General features: G+C 41.6%; 1 protein-coding gene across 2 annotated transcripts in view; it reads right to left on the reverse strand.

Annotated features, from left to right (window-relative positions):
* Nucleotides 1–27445, reverse strand: part of LOC103070346 (paralemmin-2) — a 299204-nt gene that overhangs the window by 54738 nt on the left and 217021 nt on the right. For both annotated transcript variants that reach the window (XM_007449791.1, XM_007449790.1), the window contains 2 exons: nt 15433–15513; nt 4268–4398 (listed from right to left, as the gene is read on the reverse strand). In XM_007449791.1, coding sequence (XP_007449853.1) covers nt 4268–4398; nt 15433–15513 — 212 coding nt within the window. The remainder of the gene's footprint in view (nt 1–4267; nt 4399–15432; nt 15514–27445) is intronic.

Genomic DNA, 27445 nt, shown 5'->3' on the forward strand with positions numbered 1-27445 from the left:
CCTCCCTTCCTTCCTTCCTTTCTTCCTCCCTCCCTCCCTCCCTTCCTTCCCGTCCTCCTTGTGGGCTGCCCTAAAAACCTAAGCACCACATATAATAGTTTTAAAAACAAACAACATCCTCAGTTCCAAATCACCACCAATTTACAAATAACATTTTGGAAGAAAACATGTCTGTAAACCTGGAACTTCTTATATGGCTACTGGCACCCTAAAGAATTTTGGAATCAGAATTAGAAAGGTGGTTATGTTCTTTCTTCTTGAAGATATCTAGGGAAACAGACATATGTCTAAGCGCAAATTCTCGTGCTTTATTTTAAGTCTTTATCATATTCAGAATGGCCAACACATAAAGAATTCAGAGGTGGCCTAAATCCTACATACACTTGAAGTTCTGAGTTAGGTTGCTATCATTAATCTTCTCTTGTTCTAAACTAACTGACCCTGATTTCCCTTAATCTTTCCTTGCAGGCATTCTCCCTGCTCTTGGATTGCTATTCTCTGCTGCTCCAGCAGGTTCTTCAAGCTACTCCTGATTCACCAAAAGGGACTAATATACCTTCAGGGCCTAAATGTACTAATATAGTTTAGTACATTTATATTATATACAAATATAGCTTGAAAAGAGTTCATATGTCTCTTCAGGAAAATCTAATTTGTTGCTGGGGGAGGACTTAGACAGGTGAACCCAAATCTTAAGATCTACAAATTAATGTTCCAATTCAAATGAAGAAATTTTCCTTTAGAATCCTTACTTTAGTGGTTCTGCTGCACTTGACCTGCAGTTTCCAGGATTCCTATTACATAAAGATCAGATCTAATTTCAAAGCCACTCATATTTTCCTTTATTCTTTTCTTCCTTTTCCTCCGAATTCTTGAGTTGTTTTAGTTCATCCTCTTTCTCACTCATTGGGCTCTTCTGTACTTTCCCTCCTGCTGGTCAGTCTTCCCTAATGCTTGCAGTTTTTAATTGAACAATCATGCTTCTGGAAGATTGAAGGATTAGTACCCATTTTCACCCTTTCCTGTATCTGTACCCTTTGCCCCATAATTCTGAGTTCCTTTCTCTAAAAGGTTGACTGTCTACCTCCTCCCCTGGGTTTTGAGATTAGCCATTGACTTGCTTTGGCTAATGGCTCACGGGCAGTTCTGAGCCTACGCCTTGTGCCTGTTCAGCCCCCTTGCACCTCTGCCATTGCCGTAAAAGGAAATTGGCACGATTAGTTCATTAGTGCAGGGAAAATGAGAGCAGGCTCATCCAACCTACAGCTTAGAGTCTCTTAGCCAAGCTCGGCCAAAATTAGCAGAGCCAGGCCAGCCAATCCACAAAGACCTTGTAAGACTGGAGGATGCTTATGTTTACAATGAACCTTTAAAGCAGTTCAAGTGACTAAGAGTATGAGAGAGAACCAATGCTTGACTTCAGAAAAGTGTCTTAGGTGGCTGAGTATCCTTTAAGGAAGGAGCGGGGAGAGCTCCTTTCTTCCCTTGGGACTGAAGCTTAAAGATGCTAAATACTGTAGAAGAGAAGTTTCGAGTAAGATGAAGGGAAGCAGAAACTAACATCTAAGGGAGGAAGAAACTCCTCCCTCAAGAGGCCCTAGGGAGGAAATGATGCCCATTGGCAGCCCTGCTGCTACAGAAAAGCAGCTCCAGGGAACACAGCTCATTCTCCAACAAATGGCCAACGCCCATTTGGCCGATGTCCAGCAAAGCCGTGGTTATGGCAGAAGGAAATGCCCCCTGAATCCAGGCCTAAGCATCCCACCCCCACCATTTTAGGCTGTTATGATTTCTTTCCTTCTGGCTTGGGAATCTCTCTCTTAAATGGCCTCCAAGAGATTGCCTGCATGCATTGAATGAGCTTTCTTCTGTTGACTCAAAGGATAAAAAGAGATTCTCTTTATTTTTCGGAGTATGGTCATGCCCACCTGAACCACAATCCAGCTCCTAACTCTTATATCTCGCTCCAATGATTAATTTAGCCAAAACTGAGTCTTGATTTAAGACTCCTCTCCCACGTGTAATGGCTCATCACAGGTGAGAGTTACCACCTATGGGGCTAGAACAACAATATATTTGTATTCAAGCCAAAGTGAAACTGCCAATGTGGTTGAAGACCACGTTTTCTGATGCCATTTAAGAAAACCAGAAAAGGTCATAGAACTAGTTTTATCCTACTTTCCAAATCCTGTCTGCCTTCCATCTGTAATAATACCTACTACATGAAATGAATGCACAGGTCAGGCTCAGTGAGAAAAGATATCCAGGTTTTAAAAAAACAATTTTAAATAAAATTTTCTGCCCATCCATGTGCATACTGTGTCCCTCCATACCAGAGGGGGCCTGCAATTCTCATCCCTGTTTCTTCATCCTGCCTAGAACTCCTCAGCAGTATAATGCTGCCCCATGTGAACCTGAATCATGGTTCCTGCTGTGAATAGACAGTGCCCAGGCCACTTGGTTCCTAGAATTTTGCCAACTTGGACTGGAGAGTAATTCCCCAGCCTCCCTCTGCCAGGCAGGGGTCCCAGCCCCAATCCTTTCATTCAACAAACAGCTATGGAGCACCTGCTTGGTGCCAGACCCATCTGGAGTGTAGTGTAGTAAGAAAGAGAGAGGAAATGGACTGGAACGTTTAACAAGACTAAAGATAAAGAGATGCTATACGGTATCAACTGTCACTGAAGCTAAAAGTACCATGGACTTGCCACTTTGAGACTTAAAAACAAACCTCCTACAAAACCATGTCTCAGAGCTACCTTTTCCTCTCCAATTTACTGTCAATATTTCCCATTATCCTTGGCTCCCTCATCTTGTCTAAGATGCAGCAAGTCGAGCCACTTCTGAGGAGAGGGAATCCCCAAGGCTCAGGACTCTGAGCTATTTCATTCCACCCCCTCCCCTTTCTATCTTCTGGGCTTCTAACACGAAGTCCCTTCTTTTCCTGGGGTTCTGGAGGTACTTGTCCTCACAAGCTTGATGTCAGTATTTACAGGATTAAAATTTCTTCTTCTAATGGTATATATATATATATATATATATATATATATACACACATACACACACACACTAATATATAATTTAGCCTTTCCAATGTTATATATATATGTATATATATATTATTTAGCCTTGATCCTTTGTATTTTAAGAAAAAGTGTGTGTGTACGTGTATGTATGTATATGTACACGTACACACACACACACACACACATGCACACATGCACACCCCATATAAACTTTTTCTTAGCCAGTTTCCCCCACAAGCAAAGCTTGGGCAAGCTGCTCTGAGAACTCTTTGAGGGGCATAAGGGCTCAAGCAAAGTAGGGACACAGGGCTTTGGGGCTTATAGTCGGTCTGCTTTTCCCTTTGGTGATGCTACTGGGGTCCCCTAGGTACCCTCACCAGCTTCATTCACTCTTGGGTACAGATGACTGGTAGCAAGTTAGCTATTACTCTTTGTATTTTAAAAGAGCTCAAAACCTCAGGAGAAAGAGATGACCCTCTCCAAGGTGATATTTCCAGCAGAATTTGGTGGGATAAGGTGGTGGGGGAGATTTTGTTCTAAGGCATCTCCACACACCATCTTCCCCCACCATCTCACATCTCTGGCTGGGTGCCCTGGGACCTGGTGTGACTACAGTTCCCAGGTGGAAACCTACATTTATTTTGCTTCTGTCTGAGCCTGGCCAGCCACTGGCCATAGAAAGGTCACTTATCTCCCAGACTGGAATGTTCAGAACCTGGTTGAGGACCATAAAGGAAGCAACTCACCCTCTGAGCATTGCAACTAGACAATACAAAGTTACTTTTTTAGAGCCCAGGCACACAGCTCACAGGGGTGCCCTCAGTTTCAATTCCAAGACCCTTGGCTACAGTTTTCCCATTTCAAATTGATCAAATGTAGCAAATTTGACAACAGACCCACTAACAGCTAACAGCCTGAGCTCAAGAAGGAAAAAGACAAAAGCTGACAGAAGAACTCAAAAATGGGACATTTAGTGAAGGGGCAAGCTGCTTACCACACCTAGTTGGTCCAAGAAGACATCACTGTACTGTGCGAATCCCAATACAATACTTAGTACTCAGAGTCAAAATTCTGGGTTACATGGAAAAGTTTCAGTGGCAACAACGTACCTACTCTGTTTAGGAAGATAATTCTAAAGCCCTGGGAAAAGGTGACGGCACTGAGAAACGCCCCCTAGAGGAGAGAGGTGGATACTGCACTGTAAAGTCACAGCTTGGGGGCCTGGGCTGGAAACCACCTACCTCTGAATGTTACCTTCAAGTTGTTTGACTCTTAACTCATCCTCCTCAGACTGCCGCCGCCTGGCTTCCTCCTCTTCCGCAGTTCCAGCAGGTACACCCTGCAGCAGCCATTTTTCCCGAAGCACTTTGGACTGTGGGAACGAGCGAAGAGAACAGACTAGATGATACCTTTCAGTCCACACCCTCCTCTCCCTCCGCAGTGTCTCCATCTTAGCTCCACCCCTCATCAGCGTCCACCTGAATCACGTCTCACTACTTGGCCCCCTACTTGCCTCTCTTGCCTAAGGCCCAGAGAGCCGCCAAAAGGATTGATTTCCACTTTTCTATTATTAAAAAATTTGAAAACATACAGAAAAACAGAGGAAACTATATGATGCATGCCTGTGTAATCTCATCTGGATTTCACAACTATAAACATTTTGCCATATTTTCCCATATATTCTTTCCACCAAAGCATTTTAAAGTAAATAACAAACATCATGTCATGGCACCCATAAATATTTTAGTACGAGTCTCTAAAAAATAAGGACATTTTTCTATGCAACTACAGTTCCATTATAACATTTCCTAAGATCACCGTAATATCCAGTCCATCTTAACGTGCTCTTTTTAAAAGATTAATCTATGTCACTCCTCTTCTTAAAACCTCATTTTTAATGACTCTCAACCATCCTCAGCAGTTGTCTCTTAATGGTACTAAAATTATGCACCCCACCTGTGTCGGTGTCCCAATATAATCATGGAGTAAAATGAAAAGTTTTCATGTTTTGGGTCAGTGGTTAGGAGGGAGTGATTGATTAGTGCTTTGAGAAGGGAAACAAAAACAGCTCAAGAGAAAGGCATGTTGAAACTCCCTAAAGTGAAGAGCAAAGCATGTAAGGCACAGGAGAGGATTTTTGATTTGGGTTACCTAGATGGCATTTGGTGGTTACTGGATGTTTGCCAGAGGCTGGACATCATGGCTGAGCATCCCTGTGGGCAGGTCGGTGGTTATGGGAATGGACCACTGTGAGGATGCATCACCAATTCTGCCAGAAGAAGGGCATGCGACAAGTTCTTCCCAGCAAGGACTGGAATAATGGCCTTGAAGCCAGTCAACATAGAGTAAGTGCTAGGTTCTCTGGCTCCCTGGCATCCCCTCTATCTGAATCTCATTTGATCTCATTAGTTAGGGTGAGGAAGTGAAAGAAAGGGAGCTCTCATGATGACTAAAAACCAGGTCATGCATGGCTTGGAACCTTAAATTAAATATGATTTATGGAAGTAAGAGAATGGACTATGTCTCTAACATTGTGGACACACAATTCAGACTACTGGTTTCCTTTCGATAGCTCTTACAAGCAAAAGATACACAAGTCCATAGACTCTCATTTTACATGGGATTAAGGGCTATTTATTATGAACCTATAAAATGAGTCACTAAAAATTACTAACATTTAGTAATAGTAAATTAGAATTCATTAATGGTTCTGATCTGCCATTCTACTGAGAAGTCAGGCAACCATTCAGCACCATGAAGCAAGATGTACAGGAGCTGGATGTACAGGAGCAAGTTCTGGTGGCTGGAATTCCTACACTTCTGGTTGGACCTTTTGTTAGCAACGCATCATCAGGGTGGTATCCAGGTGGCCATAGTTTTCACTGGTGTTATTCTTCCTTTTGAATTACAAGTCGTTGGTGGAGATTTCTTTGGTCACTCTTAGGGTGCATAGAGAGGCATATTTATAGCTCTTGACCTGCAGCTTTCCGTTCATTAAAGACGCCAGTTTGGGTCTTTAACTGTACTGCTAAAGTGACTGCAGACAGGAGCCACCCTCTCACCCCAATGTGCTTAAACAGTTGCACAGCATTGCTAACATGTTGCCCGTAAACGTGTTATAGTTTGCAAGCAGCAGAAACTAACACACCATTGTAAAGCAATTATACTCCAATAAAGATGTAAAAATAAATAAATTAATTAATTTAAAAAATAGTTTGCAAGGACTACTCAGGAAAGTGTAAAAAATACTTAAAAATTTACAGGGCATTGTTTAATAATATAAAATCATGTGTGAAAACTCACGGTGCAATCTGTGTATGTTGGTGGCTCTCCTGTGGGCTGAATTGTGTCCCCGCCCCCAAATTCATACGTTGAAGTCTTAAGCCCCACTACTGCAGAATGTGACTATTTTGGAAATAGGGTTTTTAAAGAGGAAATTAACGTTAAATGAGGTCATTGGGATGGGCTCTAATCCAATATGACTGGTGTGCTTATAAAAAGAGATTAGGACACAGTCAAGCACAGAAAGATAGTGTAAAGACACCTGAGGAAGACAGCCATCAACAAGCCAAGGAGAGGGCATTAGAAGAAACTAACCCTGCTGATACCTTGATCTTGTACTTCTAGCCTCTAGAATTGTGGCAAAATACATTTCTGTTGTTTAGGACACCCGGTCTGTGGAATCTGTTATGGCAGCCCTAACAAACTACTACATTCTCCAAAGCTTTATTACAGAGATTCCCCCCACCCCTCACTGGAAAGTGGGAATGGGTGGGGTAAATTGGTTTGTCTTCCTAAGTGGGCTACAGAAGGAAAAAACAAACAAACAAACAAAACCCTTAGAACCACCATTCTCCACTCAAGCCACTCAAAATTCTCCAGGGAGATCACACTCGCATATGCCAAGAGACCAAGTTGAACAATGGTTAACAGTCTGGATTCTGGAGCCAGTCTGCCCTTTACAAGCTATGTGACCTAGGACAGGCCCTCAGCCTCACTGAGCCGCAGTTTCCTCATCTGTAAAATGGACACAACAACTGTGCTCATCTCAGAGGTGTGTTATGAGGATTTAAGTGAGTTCATACATTAAAAGTGCTGGGTCTATACTTAGTACTATAGGAATATTTATTCTTGTCGTTTGTCCTGTTCCCTTGGTCTCTCCTCTTTTCACCTGAGAAAGAGCTTCACCTGAGAAGCCTTCCTCCACTTCTGCTGGCAAGATTAGTGTCTCCTATAGTGGAGAACGTATACTAGAGCATTCTTTATTTTTTAAATTTTATTTATTTATTTATTTGGCTGCACCACACGGCTTGTGGGATCTTAGTTTCACGACCAGGGATTGAACCCGGGCCACAGCAGTGAAAACGCCAGGTCCTAACCACTGGATCACCAGGGAACTCCTAGAGCATTCTTTAGATTGCCCTCAAATTATTTCTTTTTATATCTGTCCCCCCTGTAGACTCCCAGCTCCTCAATGGCTAAGGCCATTCCTTATTCAGCTTTGCATCTCATTGTCTCACCTGGCTCAGTTCCAGCCAAAGAATGAGTGAATGGGTGAATTGGAAACTTCTTGATTGTCTTTCACTCTGATTACTTGGGAGGAAGGGGTCACCCTTTCAGAGAGCTTCCTGTGCTAAAATGTTTGACATTAACCTAGTTCCACCCGTGGAAGGTAAACACCTCAGGATTTTGGGAGACTGATATGCTGGCAACCTCAGACTTGGTGTGTGGACCCTGCTGGAAAGGCAGCCATGGAGACTCCCAGTTTTCTGTGCCCCAGCAGGAGATGCTCTACAAGCCAGGGCTTCCTGAAATGCGAGGAAGTGGCTGATTTGGGGAATGTTCTGTCTGCTCTTCTTTAACCAGTGCCTCCTGCCACCAAGGGAGGGTTGAATTACCCCACCCCACCCCATTTTCTGGCTGATTTAGCCCCGGCCATTGGTCAGTACCACTGACAAAAGCAGCCTGGTGACCATGAACACCAAAAGCATATGTGCCCCCAGATCTGTCTCTTCGCTGGATACAGCAGTGACATCACCAAAATATCCGCAACAGCTGGAGCTAGGAAGAGAGGATCTAACAGAACAAGACAGTGGGCCTGGTCTCAGGGAAGTCTGTTTCACAAAGGTGTTTTGACATTACAAAAACAAAAAAGCTTAGTTGAGTTTTCACTTGGCCCCAAAGTAATTGCTGTCAGGGAAAACCACCAATTCAAATCCATTTGCCTCCAGAGGCTTCCTTAACCTACTCCAGATCCCCTTGTCTTGTACCCTAGAGCTTGACTGTGTTAGGGCCTCGGATGTAAGGCACCTGTGCGTACTGATCACGCACGTCCGCCAAAAGCACCACCTTCCCTGTATCGCTCTGGCTCTCATTGGCCGCCTGAGTGTTTCAGAATTTAGTGACAAGTAGAGCTCAGCAGAAGTGAAAACTAAAACTAAAACGTTTTCTTTTCTTATGCCCTTATTGTCCAAGTAACATACATCAAAAAAAAAAAAAGTCTATCAAAGCGTGCAGGTACTAAGAACTGTCAAAACTTCGCATTTGTCAAGTGGAGGCAACTGTGAAGAGTCAAGACAAAGAAGCAGCAGACGGCGAGCTGCCAGTTGACACACGGAGTCTTGACAGGGCTCCCGAAAGGCCGATGGAGAGACCTCCTGAAGTAAATCTGGTTCTTGCTCTGTGGGCCGGTCCAGACTCGGAAAACAAAACTAGAACAGAGCCTCTCAAACTTACAGTCTGTATAAGGATTCCCAGGAGGGTCTGCTATATAACACAGATTCCAGGGCCCTACCCCCAGAGATGTTGACTCTGTGAATTGGGGATAGGGCCTGGGAGTCTGAATTTTAACAAGCTCCCAGGTGATGCTGTCACTGATGTCGTCAGACCGAGGACCACAGTCTGAGTAGCACTGCATGAGGACTACCCAAATGCCTGAGGAATGCAATAAGCTTTCCCGCTGGCTAGCCAAAAGGAACTACTCATCCTCTTGCAAACCTGTCTCTCCTCCGGCATTCCACATCTCAGGAACAGCAGGGAACATCCATCCCCTACATGCAAGGCACTCTGCCACATGCAAGGCACTCTGCCAGGTCTGAAGACACCTCTCAGGAAGACAGGCAAGTCCCCACTCTCACCAAGTCTTCATTCCAATAAACATGGATGCAAGATAATTTCAGACTATGATACATGCATGGCAGGAGGTAGGCAGGATGATGTGACAAACAGGGACCGAGGGAGGACACTTAAGGTGGGAAAGATCTGAGTACTTAAACGTTTGAGCTGAGATCTGAGATGCCAGGAAGGGCATTCGAGGTGGAGGGATGACAAATGTCATAGCTGGGAAGTGGGACAGAGTTTGGTGACCTTCAAGATTGTCTAATCAAACCTTTTTAATCTACAGATAAGGTAACTAAGCTAAAGCAACTTTTCAAGGTGATCCAGCTAAGCAGTGAGGAGTGTCCGGTGTGAGTGGGGGACAGTGGAAAGTGGGAGATGAATCAGTAAGTCTCAAAATCTTTTTCTGTTCATTTTTATAAAGTCATTATCTAGCAATCTTTTTTTTTTTTTTTTTTTTTTTTTTTTTTTTTTTTTTTTTTGTGCAGTACGCGGGCTTCTAACTGTTGTGGCCTCTCCTGTTGCAGAGCACAGGCTCCGGACGTGCAGGCTCAGCGGCCATGGCTCAAGGGCCCAGCCGCTCCGCGGCATGTGGGATCTTCCCGGACTGGGGCACGAACCCGTGTCCCCTGCATTGGCAGGCAGACTCTCAACCACTGTGCCACCAGGGAAGCCCTCTAGCAATCTTTTTTATCTTATAGTTCTGGCTTTGGTGTAAAAATTAGCCAAGACTTTCTCATTCTAAGACTTATTTATCTGTGATTTCTTCTTATATTGTTGTGATTTTACTTTTTACTCCAAATCATTCATCCACCTGTAATCGGGCTAAAGCTGACATTGGCTGCGTTAGTGGGTGATGTTGGGAATCTGGCTAAATTCCATCTCCTAATAAAAAATGGCTTAAACATAGGGTGGCACAATGGTTGTGTTGTGTTCTCATGCACTTGTGTCCCCTTCTCTATTCTCCTTCCCCTCCCCCGATCATATCCCTTCCCCCGCATTGACTCCCAATAAGATCTTTGGTTTTGTTACATGCTTCAGGCCACACAAAAGCCGATCCAAGACTTCGATAGAAGAAACCAAGTTTTAACTTCCACTCAAGCTCTGTTTACGGGGCCTGGGGGAGATGTGATGGGGAAAAGGATGAGACATAAAGTTCCTTTACATCGTGTACCCTGCCTGCCTGGTCAATATTTTCAAATTTGAACTTGGCCTTTTGCACAGACTAACAACCAAGAAAAGTCTAAAATTAGTTTGAACGGTTCACAATAGTGAGAAACACTGTAATGTCTTTGCAAGCAAGGCTCCTGATACCTTCGGGCTATTCAGCAAATGACCTTGGTGGGTTGACAATAAATATCTCGCAGGGTCACAATTCATTCTTTGATTTTTTTTTTTTTCCATTCAGTCTTCTGGAGAGACAAGGCTGTGGTTTTTAAAATATAATGACAATTTTCATGGCTTGGATTAGAAAAAAACTCTAGTCAGTGTTCCTGCTCATGAATAAATAATTCAAAGACAGCTTATGTATTGAAGATGTGGTTATTAGCAATTGGATTCTGACTATGCTGACTATGTCATACAAACCTTTATAAATGTGACAGTCCCAAAGGGATTCATGTGGCAATATGTACTGAGTGCCTTTTCTTGCTGGGACCTTGAAATGACCAATGAAAGAGACAGATCTCTGGCAATTCAACCAAGGGGCAAAAGGGAATATTAAATTCAGTCCGTCTGGTATAATCCAATAGTTGGTTTATTGTTTTAAACTCACATGATCACAAGTCACATAATAAAAACAATAAAAATAAGTAATTGTTTCCATGGAATTAAAAGCCAAGACAATTTTTCAGAAGAAGAAAAATGATGGCTCTTGCTTTATGAAATATTATAATATATTAAAAGGCTAGAGGGATTAAAGAGAATGGAGTTGGCCCAGGAATGGCAGATTAATGGGATAAAAAGAACCCACAAATAGCAGACTCGAGTATAAGTGAGAAATATGTGTATAATAAAGAAGACATTTAAATCAGTGGGGAAAAGGATGAATTAATCAACAAATCATGTTGAAGCAACTGTCTCACCATCAGTAAAAAGTAAAGTTATTCCTATCTTATTCCTTACAGGAAAATAAATCCTAGATTTTAATCCTAAAACTACTGAAGTATAAGAAACATCATAGGTAAGTGTTTGAGATGAAGGTGTTCTTTCCAAGGATGACATCAAGGTCAGAAATTATAAAGTAAATGAATGTTAGATGTGATTTCATAAAAATTATAAAATTTTGTATGAGAATTTAAAAGAACCCATATACAAAAATCAAAAAAGAGATAAAGGCTAATGCATTTTGGAGACTAATGTTAATATAATTTCATTTTACTCACAGGCTGATGAGGCCTGTGGTAAGGGTTCCATATCTTAATCCATAAAAATATATTGGGTTATATCTGGGTGCTGAGCAGACGATTGATATGTTTTTCTTTATATTTTGCTATACTTTTGAATTTCACTCTTGCAATGATCATACATTCCTTCCTTTAATTATCAGCAAAAGTAATACAGCTATTAAAATTGCCTACTGGTCCCATATGTGAGCATTTCCTGGAAATTCTCGCATCACAAATGTCAGATACTCAATACAGCTAAGGATCTTATAAAAAGAAATCTGAGTTTAATTTGGCTAGGACGTCAAAGTACCTGGAGGTTTCCTAATCACTGGGGTGTAGCAGCTAATATTTCAACATTTTCTTCATCGCCTTATAGAATTTGCTTATCATTCATATAAAAAGTAATGATATTCCATTTTGTGGAGTTACTGTATAGCCCTAACTATTGCAATTAGGAAATATATTAGTCAAATATACAAGTATCAAGATGATTGCATTGCAAAATTTATTTGTTTTGACAAGAGACCAGTGAATCTGTCTAAATAATTCATATCTCATTGCATGAGAATAAGCATCAAAAGACTATTTGATAATGAGAATTGTATCTTAATAAATATGAAGTCAAATTCTAATGCTTTTCCATTTAACTTTGCACTGAGAATAATTTTTCTTAGAGCACATCTGGAATTTTGAAAAATGCTAAAATAAATAGCAATTCCTGACATATTTCTTAATATTTTCTACTTCAAGGAACTACGAATCATCACTGTGGCACATCTCCACATGGTCCAAACTTTCCAGAGCCCATGAAAATATACTTAGAGTAAAAGAGGCAGTGATGATAGTAACTGACATCTTTCTAGACAAATTATTTCATTTGGAGGAAACAGTGTCCTGGAGAAAGCATGGTTATGGAGACAGTGCTGGGGTTCAATCGGGCTCCCCCACTCAGAGTCTCCCTGTTCTTGGGCAGATTACTTGATCTCACCAGTTTGTTTCCTCACCTGTAGGATGGGGAGAGTAGTATCTACTATGTGGTCATTATTGAGGGGATGTATTTAAAGGCACATATTGGGCACTGAAAGAAAATGATGACTATTATTGAGGATGGACACGGGGATGACATGGCTGCTGTGCTGCCATCAGGAAGCTGGCTGAGTCTCTACCAAGAGCTCACGGGGGAACTATAACCTCAATGAATTTACTAGCATCGGCGGGTGAGGCTGCTAAGCTCCAAACAATGATCACAGGGAAGATGACTCACGTTATTTAAGGTCAGTCAACAGTTAACTGATTGAAGGTAGAACATATTCATTTCTCGTGCCTGAAGTGATCATCTCTCTCAGTCAGGCACCACCCTCCTTATTATTAAAATAACTCTATTTTGGGGAGGATGGACTCAGAACAAAGAGAGGCAGACTCATGAGGGAAGTGTCACCTGCATCACGGTGAGGCCAGTGACTGTGCTCACCTTACCGCAGACGTCACTTCACCAGAGCAGAGACACTCGGGGCCTCCCAGAGCTGGGGTCTCTCTCCAGGGTAGCACCCAATAAACCACCTTTGCAACCTCTGAGCTTCCCTTTTTCATTGTTCAAGGCTAGTGGTCCACCCTTACTACAGAGGTCTTCCCTAGCAAGAGAAATTATAATGCACTGGTCTCCACTTATTAAATTTCCATCATTTCCAATCCTTTCTCCCCAGGTATAGCAAGGTAACCTTGGTGAAAGTCCTGGGTGTTCCCTTAAATAATCAATCTCATCAACTGTGTGAGAATTTTAGCAGGATAACCATAGAGAACTATCTTATTCCCTTGTTTCTAAGTCTCTGAAGGAATCTTACTGCTTCCCCATGCAATACTAAGTGTTCTGTACTGTTGTTTCTGTTGATTGGATGCATGGATGGATGGATGAAAAATGGACAGATGGAATATGAAAAGAATATTGTAACACTGGACTGGATCAGCAATGAATGAATCCTCGGTATCTTATCTGACACCCAGAAAGATAAAAGGTAAGACAAAAGAAACTTGATCTTCTGACATACATTTATTGCCAGACTTTTGATTCAAGGAATGCAGAAGCAAAGAACCGCATTGAGCTGAAAGAGGAGAGAGTCTGTCTAGTCAAAAACAGCCTCTCATTCTTTCACTCTTCTTGTTCAAAAGTTCACCTTTTAAGCAAGAATATGATGAGGTTTAATACATTTTGGTCTCTTATAAGAAGTGAGTTGACTATACTCTGAGCCAGAGATCCAGCTCTGTCCAGATTGACCTTGAACAATTCACTTGCTTCTATTAAGTGTGTTTAAGCCCCCACCCCCCGCCCCGTAAGAATAGGATGCTAACTTTAGCCCTCAATCCTCCCTCAGGAGTGTGGTAAGGAAAGAGTAGTGGCATACAGGGTAGATGCAAGCTTCCTACAAAGAAAGGTCCATAAATGGATTTACACGATGAGCAGAAAGAAACAGGCAATATTCTCAGTATCGTGCTGCCATTCTTCCTTTAAAACACCTTTCTCTATTTCAAGCTAATGGTGAACTGATAAATATGTGAAGCAGATTTAGGTCATGCTGCTATTTATTTTTTTATTTTAATAGATCTTTATTAGAGTATAATTGCTTCACAATACTGTGTTAATTTCTGTTGCACAACAAAGCGAATCAGCCATATGCATACACATGTCCCTACATCTCCTCATGCTGCTATTTATTTTTTTATTTTAATAGATCTTTATTAGAGTATAATTGCTTCACAATACTGTGTTAATTTCTGTTGCACAACAAAGCGAATCAGCCATATGCATACACATGTCCCTACATCTCCTCATGCTGCTATTTAAAATCAGGAACTCGCTTGCTGATAATTTTATTCTGAGGATTCATTCAGCACAACCCCGTCTTCTAGAAAAGAATGGGAAACACAACCATAAAGGTTCATCTTGTTAAAAAATAATCCACACCTAGCATCACCTGGAGAGTCAGCCCCACCTTCCCAACTAGCCCTCTGAGCGATGCAATTTCTGTACATGTAATGTCACGGCAACTTGGTGTGAGCACAAGAGGGTTTTTCTAAAAAAGCCCAGGAGCGGTGGAAAGCAAGCAGCAACTCCCAGCTGGCCACTGGTCACACTATTCTCTGAGCCTGCAGAAAGCAACATTCTGCAACCAGTGGAGTCCTTGTGACAGTGACAGAGCTTTCTCCTGGGTTGTCATCAATTATGAGGCTTAAGTGCATTATGTTTTAAAGAAAAATAAATAAATAAGCATCTCTCTCTCTGTCTCATGGTGCAATGGAAACCAATCAAGTCAAATCATTTCAATACTGTCTTGGACAGTGTTCTAAGAGGACACTTTCAAAATTGTTAAAGTAGAAAGAAAACACGTGAATGACCTGAAGTGCACAGCACTGCTCATTTATCAGACCATATACTGCTCTTATCTCCCTTTTCTCCAGACCAAGAAAGAAAAGATTAATATTTTTAATTTAGTAAAGAGCATGTTAAATGTATCTTTGGGAACCTCTGTACACACACACACACACACACACACACACACACACACACACACAGCACCTATGTTTTGGAGACACAGCCCTGGAACACTGCCTCACCCACCATGTGGAAATTCTCCAATTTCTATATATAACCACCGCAGTTCACAGGCACACACACCCCCAACCCATCCACAGGCACCTATCAGCTCATCATGCTTGCAGAAATTGGAATGCTGTAACAATGCCCTGAATTTGAGAAATTCACAAGCCCAGAGATGGTTTCCTGACAATGAAAAAGGGCTGGTGCAGCCCGCGGCGGCACCTTCACACCAGGGCAGGCTCTGCCCAGCTCTCTGGCGTGTGATCTGCATGTCTAATAACGGAACAGGTTTGTGGGATCAGCCGCTTACCTTGGAATGCTGCAGCAGAAGTATCTGCTCGTCCAGCTCTTGGCGCTTGCCTTCTATTTCCGTCTGCCTCTTTCTTTTTTCCTTGAAAATAAAAAGAGAGAGAGAGAGGCTGTAAGAGTGGGTGGGTGTTGGCTCCACGAATTTGAAGGTAGGAAGCAGCAGCAGCTGTACACATCTGTAGAGACCCTTCCAGAGATGCTGGGCACACACACTGTTGTCACCTGCCCCTTCGTGTCTGGGTGTGTTGTAAGCAGCAGCCTTCTCTTAACATGTCTGCTGTGGGCTCGGTGAGTGGGAGAAATTCTCTTCACTCAGCCAAGCTGCAACAATTTAATCCAGAAGAAAAGGCAGCTTCTACACACACACACACACACACACACACACACACACACACACACACACGCACATACACATGCACACACACACAGAGTCATGTTCTGTGCAGTGTTAATTCAGAGACAAAGAATAAAAATGTCTCAATTGTGAAGACAGAGGTTGTTTTCAACTGCAAAGATGATAGAATAAACAGTGGGAAATTCTGGGGTTAGATTCCTGTTATCAAAATACTACATATAAATAATGCAATGCAATTTCAAATTTTATAGGACAAATCATCCAGTTGGACCTACCAAACAATGCAAATCAGATGGGTGATCTTTGTTTAAGTTCATCTTGGAGGGAGCATTTCATGTTGGGAGGGCTTGCTGAGGTTATGGTAAATGTGAAGTCTAGACTTGGTCTGCCTGGGTCCACCTTCCAGCTTTTCTATTTGCTGCTTGTGTGACCTCTGATGAATTCTTTTACCTCCCTGGGTCTAAGTCTTCTCTCGCATAAAGAGGAGGTTAAGAATTGTACCTAAACCATATGGCTGGGGCATGGATTAAATGAGATGATATATGTAAAGGACCTAGAACAATGACCTGGCACACAGTAAATGCTCAATAAATATTATTTGCCATTACACTTACTGTCACATGTTTACTTCTAGGCAATGCCTAGAAACTGGTTTTAAAGGGATGTATTTCCCTTGTATTCAGAGCATAACTGTTCCACTGGAGTGTATGCTTATTATTTTTCTTCTCTATACATCTCCAACATAGACAATAAACATCACATAAAAGTGATTAATTGAAGAATAGAAAGGATTGCCCTTATGATAGCTTACTTGCTCAATGTTTTGTTTCCAAAGTGCATAAGGGGGTGGTTTTTTGAGACATTTACTGCAATGGATTATTTCCTTTTACTCACATATGCAGAGGAAACTTGTTGGACAAGACATAATGGCATTTTACACTACAACAGCCAAATCCTGGAGAAGACAATAATGTAAAAGCCTGGTTGTTCTGCTCTGTGTTAAGGGAAGCTTTTATTTTATGTAGTTGCTATGTTTCTGGGGATGTGCTTGTACCACTGCTATTCAAATCAACATAGTAATAATTTATGTTATAACCAAGTTTTTCTGTGTAATGCACAGACTTTTAAGAAATAGTAGCTTATAATCTCAAGCCACTGAGACATAATATCCAAGTCAGGAACATAACCTCTCTGGCAAAGTGAGGACTGAGGACATTTTAGGAACTTACTATTTACCAAAGAACTCCAATCCATGGTGCATCACTGATGCTGCTAATCCCAGAGGATGTCCAAGAACACACAATATATGGCAGCAGATGGGAAAAGCGAGGACCACTGAGGAGAGACCACCTATCCAGCAACTCAAAGGAATGTAAGTAAGTGCAGCCACTATGTAAAACAGTCTGGAGGTTCCTCAGAAAACTAAAATTAGAATTATCATATGAATCCTACTCCTGGGCATGTACCCAGACAAAACTATAATTCAAAAAGATACACACACCCCTAAGTTCTTAGCCGCACTATTCACAATAGCCAAAACGTGGAAACAGCCTAAATGTCCATCAACAGATGAATGGATAAAGAAGATATGGTACGTATACACAATGGAATACTACTCAGCCGTAAAAAAGAACGAAATGATGCCATTTGCAGCAACATGAATGGACCTAGAGATTCTCATACTGAGTGAAGTAAGTCGGAAAGAGAAAGACAAACACCATATGATATCACATATATGTAGAATCTAAAATATGGCACAAATGAACTTATCTGCAAAACAGAAACAGACTCACAGACATAGAGAACAGACTTGTGGTTGCCAAGGGGGAGGGAGGTGGGGGAGGGAAGTATTGGGAGTTTGGGGTTAGCAGATGCAAACTATTATATATATAATGGATAAACAACAAGGTCCTACTGTATGGCACAGAGAACTATATTCAATATCGTGTGATAAACCATGATGGAAAAGAATATTAAAAAAATGAATGTCTATATGCATATAATTGAGTCACTCTGCTGTACAGCAGAGATTGTAACGACATTGTAAATTAACTATACTTCAATAAAAAAATAAATAAAAATTTTAAAAGGTACCAATGGCAAAGCAAGGGCCTCCAGAACCAGCCACTATCTCTTTATTCTAGAATTTCTCAACAATAGGTTTACTGGACTTTATCTTTCATTCCCACAGTCTATCAAGGTACGGAGCTGTCCTATATTTAAATCCAGAATCAAAACATAGTATGTCGGGGACTTCCCTGGTGGCACAGTGGTTAAGAATCCGCCTGCCAATGCAGGGGACACGGGTTCGAGCCCTGGTCCAGGAAGATCCCACATGCCGGGAAGCAACTAAGCCCGTGCGCCACAACTACTGAGCCCGCGCCCTAGAGCCCACAAGCCACAACTACTGGGTCTGCGTGCCACAACTACTGAAGCCTGCACACCTAGAGCCCATGGTCTGCAACAAGAGAAGCCACCGCAATGAGAAGCCCGCACACCGCAACGAAGAGTAGCCCCCGCTCGCTGCAACTAGAGAAAGCTCTTGTGCAGCAACGAAGACCCGATGCAGCAATTAATCAATTTTTTAAAAAAGAATCAAAGAAAAACATAGTATGTCACAGGTACAATATGCTGATGACTCAATAATTCCATCCATGTTAATTGAGTGCTGTGTGTGCTACAGACTGAATGTTTGTGTTCTCCCCAAAATTCGTATTTTGAAACTTAATCCCCAAGGTGATAATGGTATCAGGAGGTGGGACTTTTGGGAGGTGACTAGGTCATGAGGGTGGAGCTCATGAATGAGATCAGTGCTCTCATAAAGAGACCCCTTCCACAATGTGAGGACACAATAGCAAGACAGCTGCCTGTGAACCAGGTGCAGGCCCCCACTAGACACCAAATCGGTGGGTGCCTTGATCTTAGATTTCTAAGACCTCTTAGAACTGTGAGAAAAAAATTTCGGTTGTTTATAAGCCACCCAGTCTATGGTATTTCATTAGAGAAGACTGAATGTACAAAGACAATGTTCTAATTACAGATCTGGTCATTTGCAAATCCTTCCTAGGCTTTCCCACCTCTGACCCTTTGTTCATATAAAGTTCTCACTCTACACATTACCCTCCATCATATTGGTGAACTATGCTTTGAACAGAAGAAATATCACCAGATGGTACAAGCGGGGAATCGTTGTATGAGTAGACTCATTGGTGGTCACTGTGAACAGATATGATCGTGAAAGATGCAGGTTTTAAGTTAGTTCTTTAAGGAACTAACTAAGGTAGGAATTAGGTCAATACAGATTAATGCGCAGCACATTCCAAGGAATGTGTGAGTAAGGGCAGAAATACACTGCATATTCCAGGGACAACGAGGAGAGAAATAAAACTCAGGTGCAGGGCTTGCCTTTAGGAATAGAGATCGATGATTCAAAAGACTGGCTAGGACTAGACCTCTGAGGGCCTTGGATGCCAGGCCAAGAAGCTTGGATTTTATTACACGGACAATGTAACCTCATTGTAGGGTGCTAAGCAAGAGAGTAATACGGTGAAATAGCATTTTAGGAACATTATCTGGCACTGGTATATAGGATGGATTAATAGGAACTGGGATACATTTCCTGTAAATGGCCAGATAGTAAACATTCTAGTTTTTGTGGGACATACAGTCTCTGTTGCAACTACTCAATGCTGCCATTGCAGTGCAAAAACAGCTGTAGACAATCTATAAATAAATGAGCGTGTCTGTGTTCTAATGAGCCTTCATTGACAAACACAGGTGGGGGCCAGATTTAGCCCATCTTCATAGTTTGCTGACCTCTGGATGAAAAGATCATTACATGTCTTAGAAAGAAGTCCTACACTGTTCGTGGGAATGTAAATTGGTACAGCCACTATGGAAAACAGTCTGGAGGTTCCTCAAAAAACTAAAAATAGAGTCACCATATGATCCAGCAATCCCACTCCTGGGCATGTATCCAGACAAAACTATAATTTGAAAAGATACATGCACCCCAGTGTTCACAGCATCACTACTTACAATAGCCAAGACATGGAAACAATCTAAATGTCTACTGACAGATGAATGGATAAAGAAGATGTGCTGTGTCTGTATATATACAATGGAATATATATATATATATATATATATATATATATACACACACACACACACACACAATAGAATACTACTCAGCCATAAAAAAAGAATGAAATAATGCCATTTGCAGAAACATGGATGGACCTAGAGATTATCATACTAAGTGGTCAGAAAGAGAAAGACAAATATGATATGATATCACTTATGTGTGGAATCTAAAATATGACACAAATGCACTTATTTACCAAGCAGAAACAGATGCACAGACATAGAGCAAAGGCTTGTGGTTGCTGGGGGGAGGGGTAATGGGGGAGGGATGGATTCCCACGATGTGGGGTGGGGGAGTTTGGGGTTAGCAGATGCAAACTATTCTACATAGAATGGATAGACAACAAGGTCCTAGTGTATAGCACAGGGAAATATACTCAATATCCTGTGATAAACCATAATGGAAAAGAATATGAAAAAGAATATATATATATATATATATATATATATATATATATCACTTTGCTGTACACCAGAAATTAACATTACATTGTAAATCAACTATACCTCAGTAAAAAACACATTTTAAAAACGTCTTAGGAGGATGCAACATTCACCCTGGGGTGTGGTGGGGATGGATGAACTAACAAGCCCATCCTAGCTCAGAGCTGTTCCACTCAGACTGGGAAGAAAAGGACAAATACAATAGAGTTGATGAGGCTCAGGTCTAATAAGATCTAGAGGGTGGGGCAATATGGAATCTTGGCTCTGAACCACACAGAGAGCGCTGGTGCAGGAACGGGCAACAGGGGGAAAGTGGTGCTTTCCCACTTATTCTGTATTCACATTTCCCTGAGGAAACTCCATATTGGGTTGAAGGTAGAAATCAAAGAGTTGTTACCATATGCAACCAGGCATCAGTACCAGCATGTTCTCATCTGTGCTCTATCTGATGAAGACTCTGGGCTTAGCCCTGTAGCAAGGACCCTTTTGCAACTATGGCTATTGTGGGATCCTTTATGTCCCCTTCCACAGTGATGGAGTTAGGTCTTGAAATCACTCCTGACTGGACAAGAGGTAAGATGTGCAATCAGCCTGTGTACAGAGTTAGATATGAGTCATAGTACAGCAAGTTCGAGGGGGCTACCATTGGCTTCCTGACGCTTGCTTGCTTGCTCCAGGCCATGCTCCTTACCTGGCGAGCTTGCTGCTTCCCAGACTTCTCCTTCCCTTAATCAAGGCAAAACCACTAGCTCTTGGGTTCTCTTCTCACTCCTTCTCAAATGTCTAAATGTAGACATTTAGCCTACATGATTTTCCTTACTCTCATCAACTATACAACCTATACAATATCAGTATAGATAACTAGCAAATCTATATTTTCAGCCTAGACCTCTCCTTTGAGCTCCAGGTTCCCCTATCCAACTGCCAAATGTTCATGTCCAGTGCCTCAAACCTAACCCTTGAGTCATCCTCTCGGCTATCCCTCCTCCCCTACTCTCACATCTGTTCCTTCTGTATTCCTCATCTCATGAAAATGGCATGACCCAAGTTGGAAATCTGATTTATTCTAGACACTCCACTGTCTTAAAAGACCAAGTCCTGATGATACTGCTCATCATTCTCCACGCCTTCTACTTCTCCACTAGAACCTTTATTACAACCTTAACATTCCCTCCTTTATCTTCCCACTCCCCCCCCGCCCGCCCCGCGTAGACTACGCTACATGAGTATCTTTTGCATGCTGTAACGCTGAACTGTTCATACTCTCGTTCCATCTGGATTACTGCAGTGGTTTCCTCACTATTCTTCCTGCCTCTGAGGCTTGGCTCAGAGTAAGTCACCCTCTGCTTTAGTGATATTCTAAAATGGAAATCTAACTGCTTCCATCCCTGGCCAAAAATCCCAGAAATGTCTCTCATTGCCTACAGTGCAAATAGTAAGTTCTTTCCCATGGCCAAGAGGGCCCTCCGTATCTCACAGTTTCATCTGAAGCCATGACCCCCCTAATCATATGCTCCAACCTCAACACATGATCTGAAGTGTCCTGATCTGCCAGGTGGGTTCATGCCTTCCTGGTTTTGCTCTTACTGCTTCCTCTAACAATAATGGATTTCCCTCACTCCTTCATCTAATGAAAACCTTTTTCTCTTTGACAACACAGCTTAAATATCCATAAAGCTTGAGCAACCACCTGCCCAGTCTTTCTTCCATCAGAGAACCCACATACCCTCACTATAAACGGTGGTGGAAATGCCAGTCATGATTAGTCACATGTAGCCCAGCTCATTCCTGCCAGCAGGACTTGTGTGTGATACAGGTTAGGACAATCAAACTAACTTTATATCGTTGCAGTAGGGACTGGTCCAAGGAGCAGCTAAAGGACCAAAGCAGAACTAAGAAGAGACATTTCTAGGAATAGACACATGAATACTGGGAGAGAAAAGCTCCCTTTTCACTAAGGTTAAGCTGGGATGATGTCTATCTGAGTGGCAATTTTCCCAAGCCACATGGAAGAAACACATCCATGCTGGAGAAAGGTTAACCCACAGAGAGAAGCAGAGCTGGAAGACAGAGAAAGGAGGATCCAAGCGAGATTGTTTGAGTCCCAGATCTAGTTATGCATGAAGCCAGAACCATCCGTGGGCTTCCTAAATTATATACACTCATAACCTCTCTTCTGCTTAAGCTAGTTTGAGTGGTGTTTCTCTCACTTTCAGCTCAAAGAGTTCTGACAAGTACAGAGGACTTCTCTGCTCCCTCCAAAGAGAATTCATCACCCCTTCCTTCTTTCTTCCCTTCATGGGCTGTGGATCTTTCTACATTAGTACCTCGAGCACTTTAGGACTTTATGCACTTAACTGTTTACACATCTTCTCCCTCTACCAAACTATGGGCATCTTGAGGACAAGGATATTGGCTCATGCATCTCCAAAGTCTAGACCGTTGCATGGTAGAGACACGTAACAGACACTCAGTAAGAATCTTTGAATGAGATACTTGTTCTCCCATCATGTTCCTGTCTGTCCAGATCCCTCATTCAAATGCATCATGAATTTGCACTCATGATTTCAATGGCAGTAAAATACCTCACTGAAAACACATTAGCCATCAGTCCACAAAACCAGAAGTTATCTTTCTGTTGAAGATGTCAGCCCATATGGAATAAACCTTTATGGCTTTGCACAGAAGACAAGAGTTGAAAAATCTCATTCTGGGAAAGAATCATGGAAAGCTCACTCTGGGGAGAAAGGCTGGGGGAAATAGAAATTCCAGGGAAAGCACAACGAGCTGACAGTAGCAAACTATTCAGGGGGAATGTGCCTCAAGAGACATCTGGAATGAAGTGACCTCAATCCATCAGGAAGATTTCCAGATCCTTCCACAATCTGGGAGGCCTAGCAAGCCACTTTCATCATCTTTCTGTGAATTACGTATTTTCCTGGCAAGTATTTTCTGGAAGTATTGCAACATTATGAAACTGTAAACTCTTAGTGTAGTTAGGAGCCACCATATAGAATGTAGGACACTGTTCAAAGGCGGCTAATAAGTATGATGGGAAGACAGGTATTAGAAGTAGTTAGGAAGCCCATGTCCACGCTGGTGCAGCTTTAGGCAGACTCCCTCTTCTCTCCAGTTTAATGCTGCTGTAGAACCAATGCCATTTATATGTCTGAGGAAACAAAAGGAAGACGGTCAGTCTGAAAACTGAGAACCTGAGTGACCAGGTATAAAACAATAAAGAGGTGCCCACTCAGCTTAGTCCAACTGCCTGTCCAGCTAACTTGAATGCTGAATTTGCTCAGCAAGACACATCCCCACTAGAGATCAGTTATCTGATCTCAATGCCATTAGATATTAAGACCCTCTCTCCTGGCTCTGACTTCAAGGTCACCCATTATGATTTTGATTATATTCAGGCTTTGAAAGTAGTTACCTAAATGGAGACATAACACTTGTTAAGCTCCCTGCAATGTCATCCACTATAAATAAACTGGCACTTGGGTTTGTAGTTGAATGTACTAAAAAGTTTTAAGTTCGTATGTAGTTTTCTGATCTTACAAAACTAAGTAACAGAATCTAGAGTCAGTTTAAAAGGCTTGGTCAAAAGGACAAGTAAATTAGATTTCCTGTAATCACACTCTTCTGCCTCGCCATGCACCCACCCAACCCTCAACATCACCACGTGGAGTAGAGAATTCTACAGCTATATTCATTCCTCATTGCTTAGTTTAGATCAGCATTTCCACGTAGGTAAATTATCTTTTATTCACCTGACTACTTGGCCTTGAGCTTGCCAGCTTTTGGTAAAGGAGGGAAGTGCTTGCTTTGTATTGTTTTTAACAGAAATTATAAAGTCAACAGAAAGAATTTTAAATAGGAAAAGAAGACATTGATTAGTTCAAACTTCATGACTGGTTTTTGAAAGGATAATATAACACCTAAAATCTTAAGAAACACCATATAGAGTTTGGATGTAAAATTGTTACTAATTACACCTAACAGTTAATATTGCTAGTCTGTTACTGCCAAGTCAAATGCGTAACACAGGAGAGTTTCAGCTTAAAGTCTTTAGTAGATGCTTTATAATCCATATGTATTATATCTTAAGGCTATTTTTATGGTCTGCCCACACTGTTACTCTTTAAATAATTGTTTAAATATAAAGCTATATTTTTGCTTTAATGGTCATAATATCAAACTGTTTGCTAGGAGTGCTTCCCTTTAGCGGTCTTCTCTGGAGATCAAGAAGGAAAGTAGTCTGATACAGCTTTCATCAGAAAGTAAGACCTGCTTCTTGGTACCATATTGATAAGCCCACTATGGTGAAAAAAATGAGCACTGTCTGTACAAGGAGAATGGTTGAGAGCTCTGAGGGAGTCCCAAAGGCCAGAAACTACATAATCAGATTCTCCTGCAGAAGGTAGTCTCCCTTTCACCACCCTCAACAAATTGTGATATTCCCACCATGAAGCCACATGAGCACTGAACTGGGACTCAGGACATGTGCCTTCATATGGATGCTTTGCCACTAACCCTTCAGTGACTCAGACTAGTCCCTTATTGTTTCTGGGCCTTAGATTCAGCACGTAATATGAGCAAGTTAGACCAGCTTCGCTCTATGGTTCCGCCTATCTCCAGGATTCTGCAGTGCTAAGGAGAGCAACTTCATGTGCTAGACAACCTACAAAATGCGAGAAAATATTTGCAGATGATGTGGCTGACAAGGGGTTAATATCCAAAATATATGAAAAGCTCATACAACTCAACATCAAAAAAACAAACAACACAATCAAAAAATGGGCAGAAGACCTAAATAAACATTTCTCCAAATAAGACATACAGATGGCCAACAGACACATGAAAAGATGCTCAACATCACTAATCTTTAGAGAAATGCAAGTCAAAACCACAATGAGGTATCACCTCACACTGGTCAGAATGGCCATCATCAAAAACAATAAATGCTAGAGAGGGTGTGGAGAAAAGGAAACCCTCTTGCACTGTTGGTGGGACTGTAAATTGATACAGCCACTATGGAGAACAGTATGGAAGTTTCTTAAAAAACTAAAAATAGAACTACCATATGACCCAGCAATCCCACTACTGGGCATATACCCTGAGAAAACCATAATTCAAAGAGTCATGTACCACAATGGTCATTGCAGCAGTATTTACAATAGCCAGGACATGGAAGCAACCTAAGTGTCCATCGACAGATGAATGGATAAAGAAGATGTGGCACATATATATACAATGGAATATTACTCAGCCACAAAAAGGAATGAAACTGAGTTATATGCAGTGAGGTGGATGGACCTAGAGACTGTCATACAGAGTAAAGTAAGTCAGAAAAAGAAAAACAAATACCGTATGCTAACACATACATATGGAATCTAAAAAAACAGTACTGATGAAACTAGTGGCAGGGCAGGAATAAAGACGCAGACGTAGACAACGAACTTGAGGACACAGTGGGGAAGGGGAAGCTGGGACGAAGTGAGAGAGTAGCATTGACATATATACACTACCAAATGTAAAATAGATAACTAGTGGGAAGTTGCTGCATAGCCCAGGGAGATCATCTCGATGCTTTTTGATGATCTAGAGGGGTGGGGTAGGGAGGGTGGGAGGGAGGCTAAAGAGGGAGGGGATATGGGGATATATGTATACATATAGCTGATTCACTTCGTTGTACAGCAGAAACTAACACACTTTGTAAAACAATTATACTCCAATAAAGATATTAAAAAAAAAGAGTGAAATACTGCCCTTTGCAGCAACATGGATGGATCTAGAGAATATCATACTAAGTGAAGTAAGTCAGCCAGAGAAAAACAAATACTATATGACTCAATTATATGTGGAGTCTAAAAAATAATACAAATGAATCTATACAAAACAGAAGCAGACGCACATAGAAAACAAACTTATGGTTACCAAAGTGGGGGGAGGAATAAATTAGGAATTTGGGAGTTACATATACACACTACTATATATAAAATAGATAAAAAACAAGGACCTACTGTATAGCACAGGGAACTATACTCAATATTTTGTAATAACCTATAATGGAAAATAATCTGAAAAAATATATATATATCTGGATCACTTTGCCACACACCTGAAACTAACACAATATTGTAAATCAACTATACATCTGTAAAAAATAAATTTAAAATAATGATGATAACAATAATAGCAACTAAGTTTACTGACTACTTGCTATGGGCCAGGCATTGTTCTAAGGATTCCCCTTCAGTTAATCCTCAGAACACTTTGAGGTAGGTACCTTTAATATTCCTGATTTTATGGATAAGAATAGTCAAGGCTAGTCTAGGGTGAGTAAATTTGTTCAAGGTCATGAGCCAAGAAGTAGCCAAGTAGGGGTTGAAACTAAGACAGTCTGACTCTAGAGCACTTTATCATGGACAGAGATGTGTTCTGGCTGTTAAGATTTCTTTAGCTTTGAGTGAACTCTGTACAGGACACATGAAACATTATCTTGCCACCTTCACACTCGAGCGCCAAAACTTCCCAGAACAAATGAGCTGTTGAAAATGCAAAATACTCTGGTGTCAAATCCCTCCACTCTTAAAACAAGAGGCCTCTTAAAAATCCAGGAGCATTTCCCAATCCCAAAGGAATAGGTCGAGGCTGGGTTGGAACCTTCATCAAGGCCTGGTAAACCAATATATTCGTTTACTTTAATTTCCAGGGAAGACATTTCCAGGTGACTAAATGATATGACAAGGAGAGAAAATGCAAAATATTTCTCTCCCATTTGGACTTTTCATTGCAGAGGGACTACTTCCAATGAGGCAACAGCTGGGAAAGCTCTCAATTTACCATGTTGGGCTCATAAGTGGAGAAAACTCTCTAAATCCAGTCTTCTCGATAACAGAATATATCTCCCTAAAATTAGATGACAGGAAGAGTAAGGAGCAGAGGTGTCCACTAAGTTGATGGTCCAATCCTAGGAAAGATGCTTCAAGGCCTAGAGGAAAGGTCCCTCGGCAAGAAGCAGGAACGGGACACTGCCTGGACCTTGCAATAAGCAGCTTTCCCATTG

The sequence above is a fragment of the Lipotes vexillifer genome, unplaced genomic scaffold (genome assembly GCF_000442215.2).
Source record: "Lipotes vexillifer unplaced genomic scaffold, Lipotes_vexillifer_v1.1 scaffold230, whole genome shotgun sequence".
Lineage (NCBI taxonomy): Eukaryota > Metazoa > Chordata > Mammalia > Artiodactyla > Lipotidae > Lipotes > Lipotes vexillifer.